Source organism: Homarus americanus, unplaced genomic scaffold (assembly GCF_018991925.1).
Source record: "Homarus americanus isolate GMGI-L3 unplaced genomic scaffold, GMGI_Hamer_2.0 scaffold936, whole genome shotgun sequence".
NCBI classification, from domain to species: domain Eukaryota; kingdom Metazoa; phylum Arthropoda; class Malacostraca; order Decapoda; family Nephropidae; genus Homarus; species Homarus americanus.
In genome coordinates this window covers 257074-265000 of record NW_024755520.1, presented here as the reverse complement: position 1 = coordinate 265000, position 7927 = coordinate 257074, and the positions used below count along the sequence as shown (strand labels likewise).

The window sequence follows — 7927 nt, the reverse complement described above, 5'->3', positions numbered from 1 at the left end:
TATTTGTATTATTGATCATGTGTCAGGTGATACAGGATACATGGTCTCGCTGAAATGTGTCATCTTTCGCCCTCAAGACACATATTAGTAGCTAGCTGTCTCGAATGTATTTATCAAGATATTTACTGTCTCGCCTCATACCTCACATTGGCTGCACCTATTGTATATATTACCTAAACATATACAAACAATATAGACTCGTAAACCAAGAAATGTAAATTGATCCTTAATGTAAACTTGAATTATATATTGTGACAGGTTTTATTATATTAGTTATTAAAAAGAAGAAGAAGAAAGTGCTTCTAGGATACTTGCTATTTTATGAAAACTTTCAGAGTTAAGATAAAAAAAATAAGATTAAAACTCTACATTAACTAAAGATACAAGAATTGAATAGTCATCCTTTTGAGGTTATTGAAGTGGATTCATAATTACCGTGGCGGGGCTGTGTGTGTGTTGGGGGGTACGGACAGACCTACAATGAGCTGGTCTCAAGGTCTTTCACTGAATTATTTTTATCCACGAATTCACTTTCATCAACACGACAGACATAACTCCGTGTCACCAGAAAGGATTATATAACTTATACCGCCACGTGTTGTGTGTGTCTAGGGGTTATGGTCAGAGTTGAGTCTTAAACAGTGACGGACTCTATTATGAGGTCGGGATAACATTTTGTTAGTGTTATTGCATCATGGAAATTAGTTCATATATAGGAAAATTAACTCTACTTAAGACGTCCTTCATTATCTTAACAAAAGGAAACTTGATCTAAATAAAGCTAGATATGGTTAATACTATTTACAATGTCACAGTTATCACTTACAACATCATATACTACCATTCCACAAGAGCCAGTCCGCTTCGTGTTGGGTGAGCAGTACGGACCCTGAGATGGCGTCGTCCTGCAGTGTACAGATCCCTCGCATGGCATTATTTTCCTGGTAATGTTTGAAAGTGTATTTAGCAGTCGAGGTTTGTGTCCTTCTCTTCACGAGGCCAGCCAGCCAGACTCAAGCTTCTCACGGGTTCCGACGATGAATATCCCTCTTACCGGATGTATATATGAGTTTATATTACTCTTTAAATACACTAAAACACACAAAAAATTGCCTAATTATCGTCAACATTACACTGATATTCTTCCTTGATTAGATACGTGCACTTAACACCTATTAGGGTATAACATTACCTTACAGAATCCTAGGAAAGTCAATATGTTTATCTTATCTTGGTGTTAATTGAACGTATCTAGGCTTAGGTAGAATCACCCTATGATTTAACAACCATTTCTGGGCGTTAGTTCTGTGTAATTCAAGTGTATTTACGTGTAGTTTTATATCTCTACTTACGAGAAATAGTCATCTTACGAACCTTCGGAGATCAAGACCTAATTAGCTAACTATAGTGTATATAATTTTAGCTGTTATAGTCCACACGATTATAGGCATCTTACTTTCAACTCTAATCAAGGTAGAGTAGAATTGACTGTTTGTTTACCGTTTCTAGACACTGTTTCTAGAAGTGTGAATTTGTTAACGTCATTGTTATTTATTTCCTTAACAGTGTGATTAGTACTAGGGGGTAGTTATGTTGTATAATCTTTAGCCTGTGATTGGTCAGGTAGGTGTTTAAGGTCCGTGACGTCAAATTATTGAATCACTAGTAGGTTTTAATTACGAGGTCTTTATATAATTTTGTTGACATGTACAGGTAAATGATTCGTATCTGGGTCTTGTATCGAACTTACCTGTTTCTTGATTGATTCATAATGCATTTAAGAGTTTAGTTACATGACAGGTGAATGTGTCACACCTGTAGGAACATGTGGGCGTGAATTGCCAGTGATATCAACTTTGTCATATTTTAGATTAGTTTTCTCTGTTGTGTGTGTGTGGTGTGTGTGTGTGTGTGTGTGTGTGTGTGTGTGTGTGTGTAGTCTTTAGTCCTCTCTTAGTGTTTTAGTGTGTGTGTGTGTGTGTGTTTTAGTGTGTGTGTGTGTGTGTGTGTGTGTTTTAGTCCTCTTAGTGTGTAGTAGTGTGTGTGTGTGTGTGTGTTAGTCCCTCTGTGTGTGTGTGTGTGTGTGTTTTAGTCCTTTCTTAGTGTGTGTGTGTGTGTGTGTGTGTGTGTGTGTGTGTGTGTTTTAGTCTCTCTTAGTGTGTTTTAGTGTGTGTGTGTGTGTGTTTTAGTCTCCTGTGTGTGTGTGTGTGTGTGTGTGTGTTTAGTCCTCTCTTAGTGTGTGTGTGTGTGTGTTTTAGTCCTCTCTTGTAGTGTGTGTGTGTGTTTGTGTGTGTGTGTGTTTTAGTCCTCTTAGTGTGTGTGTGTGTGTGTGTGTTTTAGTCTCTGTGTGTGTGTGTGTGTGTGTGTTTTAGTCCTCTCTAGTGTGTGTGTGTGTGTGTGTGTGTGTTTTAGTCCTCTAGTGTGTGTATTTAGTCCTCTCTTAGTGTGTGTGTGTGTGTGTGTGTGTGTGTGTGTGTGTGTGTGTGTGTGTGTGTGTGTGTGTGTGTGTGTTTTAGCCTCTCTTAGTGTGTGTGTGTGTGTGTGTTTTAGTCCTCTAGTGTGTGTGTGTGTGTGTGTGTGTGTGTGTGTGTTTTAGTCCTCTCTGTGTGTGTGTGTGTGTTTTAGTCATCTCTTAGTGTGACCATCTTGTTGAACCTACGTCACTCTCCCCCTCCACTGTACTGTATATCTTTATGTTATATAATAAATATATTTGTACGCGTTTATTTAGAAAAAGATTGAATATAAACATAAGACCAAAATACATGTTTTAGAATAACCTTCCCCCCTCTCTCTCTCTCTCATCCCGTTGTTACAGTGAAATATATCTGAACCAGAATTACATTAATGCAGCCTTTCTGTACTAACTTGAATCGTTGTTAATATTACACTGAATTTAAGATAATTAACATGTTATCTTATGTACAGTAATTCATTATTAATCTTGACTACATACTGCCAGGCTTCACTATGGTGTATCCCTGATCGTAAGTGTCTGTCTCTGAGGAAACAGTACATGTGCATTTAACCTTTCTGTTTACACCTGTGAATGTAATAACAAAAGTATACGTATCTTAAAGGATTATATGAGTGGATCAGTGCATGCAGATCTTACCTCCTTGTTTTGATGTGGCTGTAATTAACCTGCACAAGTCTACGTGTTTAACTATTTCGATAAGTAAACATCTAGTTGTGCCTCCTCCTGCCTGCTGTGCGAGGTGCGTCCAACAAGACAGCACCCACCTCGCCCTCCAACTCTCTTCTCCTTCACGGCCTCCTACAGGTGAGTGTTATAGCACCATGTATTGTGTTCTACTGGTATGATGCGTTAATTTCCTCAAGTCTCTGCTAAATGGTACGTAGGTAATTATTCATAGAGTAATTTAAGCATTTATGATAACTGATTGTAAGTTAATAGAATTCATGTCACCTTTTGTTGATTCATAAAAAAAGATACCTGGAAATTAAGATTCTTGAGAGTCTGTCTTCATTGATCCAAGTGAAGGCTAATGCTAGGGTCAGTGGCAGCCAGGAGTGTTGTGTTCTACGCTTCTCTTGGTTATTCGGTAGAGCTAATCTTAATCTCGTTTCTCAAGTGATCTATGTTGTTATGGAGACCTGTAGCTTATGACTGCGGAGAATTAGAAGGTATAAAGTTAACCGAGATTTCCACACCAAGATACGTCCACAGCCTGAGGCAGGAACAGAATTTAGCCTCACCGACGCTTGACTAATGTTCTTTATATGTTCCTCAGGACCTACAGTTATGAGGGGCACAACAGAGGAGGAGATCGCCACTGGCTCAGACGTCGCCATCATCCCTTCCTCCAGGACCAGCCAAGATGCTTGATATCAACACCTTCTGCTACTCTTCTGCTGTAGTGCTTTCATTTACTGCAGTACCTCCTTCTTCTACTGCTGCGACCCTGCACTACCTACAGCATCTACAAGATCTACAACTGTAACCTATGGGAACAGCATCGTCAGTACAACACGAAGACATCTAATTCTTCACAAGACATCCAGTTGTGGCACAGAAGGATGGAACGATATAACTGCACACAGGATTTAGTTATAAAGATCAGTTCTCTAATGCTGTCAGAGTCAGTGTTCTAAGTTTATAATATGAAAGTTCTTCTCTTATTAGTAAATCTGTATACGTTCACCGGTAGCTGGGCACAAGTTAAAGCAACGGCAGCGTCTATTAGTTAGTTATTTAGTTACTCCTTAACAGTGAGACCCTCCCTCCCTCTCACCCTCTCTCCCATAGTCGTGACGAGGCATATGAATCCACTAAGATCCATCACTAATATCGCCTTTACTACCTATAAAACTATACCAAGAGTCGTAAAATTATGGTTCCATAGGTTTAATTAAGTTACACCGTGAAGCAACACACCCGTTTTCTGTGTTGGTTTACCTAAGTTTTAGCATAAGTATAACATTAAACCCAGATTATGATTTAGCTGTATAATGTTTTATACAGATGTTTTAATTACCATATTTTTTCAAGACATATCAACACCGTTTATCAATGTTTACTTTATATATATATAAATATATTGTGTCATATTACAAGATGAACCTGACAATATAATATAACTTCGCTTTATCCAAGGAGATAAAAGAACAAAGGAATAAAAAAAATAGATATTGTTAAACTTACAGTCGGACGAAATTAATCAAATACACGTCTCTTTCGATTTGTTTTTATTTCAATTTTAAACTATTTTTTGTGAAGGTTCTTTGATTAATAAGATATAATGGTATATACCCGTAGAGTCACCAGAACCTTCTGTAGGTTACCTGAGGACTCACCTGTCTTCATCTAAGCTGTTCCCTTAATTATCGGGGGTATTATTTTTACACCTGTCTGGTACAAAATATTAGAATTATCATTGCTATCATTATCATTATTGATTTTGTTAGTAATTGTTTTATTTTATTATTATTATTATTATTATTATTATTATTATTATTATTATTATTATTTTTATTATTATTATTATTATTATTATTATTATTATTATTATTATTATTATTATTTTTATTATTATTATTATTATTATTATTATTATTATTATTATTATTATTATTATTATTATTATTATTATTATTATTATTATTATTATTATATTTGTCTTCATGAACGCTTGACTAAGGCCAGTAACGTACTAGTGTAGGCCGTATAAGGTTGTGTGTTTTATGACTCATTCAGTATATTTTCTTCCTTATAATATCACATTATGTTTAGATGTTTAGGGAGTCAAAAGAAACGGGCTGTACGGCTTCCCATCCACGCCGCCACCCAACAATGATTTACCCCCTTAAGTTATGACAGTTTTATATGATCTTAATGACTGAGTTATGGGAAAAAAATATAAATATAGGAAACTTTGATAATCTGTCCCTTGTATAATGAGACATACATACAGTACAGCCTCGTAGTTATGTTATAGTCTACTGATGTCTTATTGTGGTTAGGAGTCGATTAAGATTATACACACACACACATACACACACACACACACACACACACACACATACACACACACACACACACACCAAAAAAAAAAACAGACAGACGTTACATTAGGCTATTGAATTCTGAAACATTCTTAATCGTGAGGAGAATCGAAGCTTGTAGGACATTTATTCATTCATTTATACTTATGCATGTTATGGAGTTGGAATTAGTAGATCAGTCTGGAAAAGTACATAGAGTTATAGAGTTAGGTCTGATTATTGTAGAGTTAGATTAGAATTATGGTTTTAGGGTTTAATTACAGAGTTCAACCCTATTAGAAGAAACATTCGCTAGTTGAAGATTGGTACAGTAAGTCTGGATTATAGGAAAGATTCGTAAACTAGTAAGGCTTGGAAGCTGTGAATTATTGAAGAGAATAGAAGAGTCGATAGAGATTGGTTTGTGTGGAATGTCAAATCAGGTGGATAAAGCCAGTCGCTAGTCTACAGTGAAGCCAGCCTTAGGCAGTAGCAGCGTCTGGCCCTCGGGGACTGAAGGTAAACAAAAGCCAACACCGTTTTCGGATCAATGGGACTTTCAAGTACACCCATAGTAACGTTCTCGAGCAATATCCGGATTCATATCATCCAAAAACCAATATTCAATCCAGTTTCCAAAGTATTTTTTTTATGATCATACATCCGTGCATTCTCACATGCATTCAAATGGTTTTTTTTAATCAGAATTTAATAGTTAATTCAATTGTCGAAATGATGTTTTAATTAAATTCACATGTGTACATATCCATACATTTTACAATTGATTATTTTTTAAGGATTCGATATTTACTGTTTAAAGGAGTAGACCTATGGGCGTAGTACAAATTATAACACTAAGTGGAATTAGGAGACAGAAGGCTGAATAAAAATATGATTCCAGGCGGGAGTTGATAGCTCATGGGGCGAAACGTTGCTCTGCTTATCAACACACACGTCACTGGACACACTGGAACCACCTATGTGTTTCTCAGTGTGTACAGACTTCATGGCGAACCTTTTATTGTACAGATGGCGTGAAAAATATCTCAAAATAAATTAACATAGAAAGAAGAAATAGTATAAATAGATAAACTGAAAGAAACCCGACTGACGATTCCTTACGCTAAGAAAATTCCACAAGGTTATTGTTTATGTGAGAGAAATGAACTGAAGGACAGCACCAAACATTAATTAGCCTTTAGTGTCTTATAATGCATGTGTTTTACTTACTGTTTACATAATTTTAAGGAGCGTGGATGTGTTCAAGTCACAGCTCCACACATTAAAACATATTCCTTCTTATATGATTACCTTAGTTTGATATATAATCTATAGTTTCTGAAGCTTTATATAGACCTCTTATTCCTAATCAATATATGTAGATGGATGAAGCAGGGGGGGACAACATTGTGTTAGTCTTTCCCAAGTTCTTTGTGTTTTATCTAGTTTAATATTGACTTTGTGTTTTGTACTTAGAGGAACTTACCTGCTGAACCACATCAATGCATCATAAAAAATAGTATACGATATTTTTCTTTCTTTTCAGTTGTATAATGTAGCAACAAATGCGGCATTCTGTTCTTAAAGACTTAGGCTGTTGGGACACTATGAAACACAATAATAACAACAGTATATGCTTAAAGATCTTAGTTGTTGAAGTATAATATTACCTGATAACAACAACACCTTGACTGTCCTCTCCACTCTTAGGTTATATCACTAAGCATCAAGGAAACGTTCAGATATATAGAAACTGTTTAACTGTAAAACAATACAGACACTTCACATGTATTGTAAATGACTGTAAATAATATTAGACCAGCAATTGGTTAAAGGCTGTGAGCGTTTGTAAACTGAATGTGTTTTTACAATTGACTGTTTGAATCTTTGTAAATTATGTGCTAATAGTATAATTGGTAAACAGTTGTGAAAAATTGCAAGGAAACTGTTAATACTTTATGAATAAGAAATGAATAACTATTACAAAATCTCCTACGCTACTTAATCCTGGTGTTAAGTGAAGGTACAGTACAACCTAATTAAGATAATCTCTGTAATTTTGATGTTAATAATACGGCAATTTTGTGTTCAGTAAAGTCAACCAGTTTAGTGCAAGAGGAGTGTTGACTGTATGAACCCTTGAGCATCGGGAGCTTAGATGAGTCAGTTTATAGAGGACGCTTTGTCTCAGTTGTCTAAAAGGTGTTTCAGTATAAATAAACATATCAAGTATAACATAATGATTTCTATTAAATAATTAGATAACTATTTTAAAAAAAGTGACGAATGTGTTCTTGATAACAGTGATTGATGATTCGAAACTGAAAATAAATAGTTGATCCAAAACAGTATAATTATGTGATCAATGGTGTGTTGTGTCGAAAGAATGTTGATTGAAAACGGTTAAACACTCGTTGATTTG

The 7927-nt window shown here is 35.6% G+C and overlaps 1 protein-coding gene and 1 long non-coding RNA gene across 2 annotated transcripts in view; both read left to right on the top strand.

Annotated features, from left to right (window-relative positions):
* LOC121856552 overlaps window positions 1-2545 on the top strand; it is a 4684-nt gene extending 2139 nt beyond the window's left edge. The window contains exons 1-3 of the long non-coding RNA XR_006087003.1: window positions 1-1897; window positions 1966-1990; window positions 2517-2545. The exon at window positions 1-1897 is cut by the window's left edge and continues 2139 nt beyond it. This is a non-coding gene — a long non-coding RNA (uncharacterized LOC121856552). The remainder of the gene's footprint in view (window positions 1898-1965; window positions 1991-2516) is intronic.
* LOC121856551 (G-protein coupled receptor Mth2-like) overlaps window positions 1-4461 on the top strand; it is a 103739-nt gene extending 99278 nt beyond the window's left edge. Inside the window, exon 16 of the mRNA XM_042352152.1 lies at window positions 3756-4461. Within this exon, the coding sequence (XP_042208086.1) occupies window positions 3756-3850 (95 nt within the window). The 3' untranslated portion in view covers window positions 3851-4461. The remainder of the gene's footprint in view (window positions 1-3755) is intronic.
* Window positions 4462-7927: the final 3466 nt, after the last annotated feature.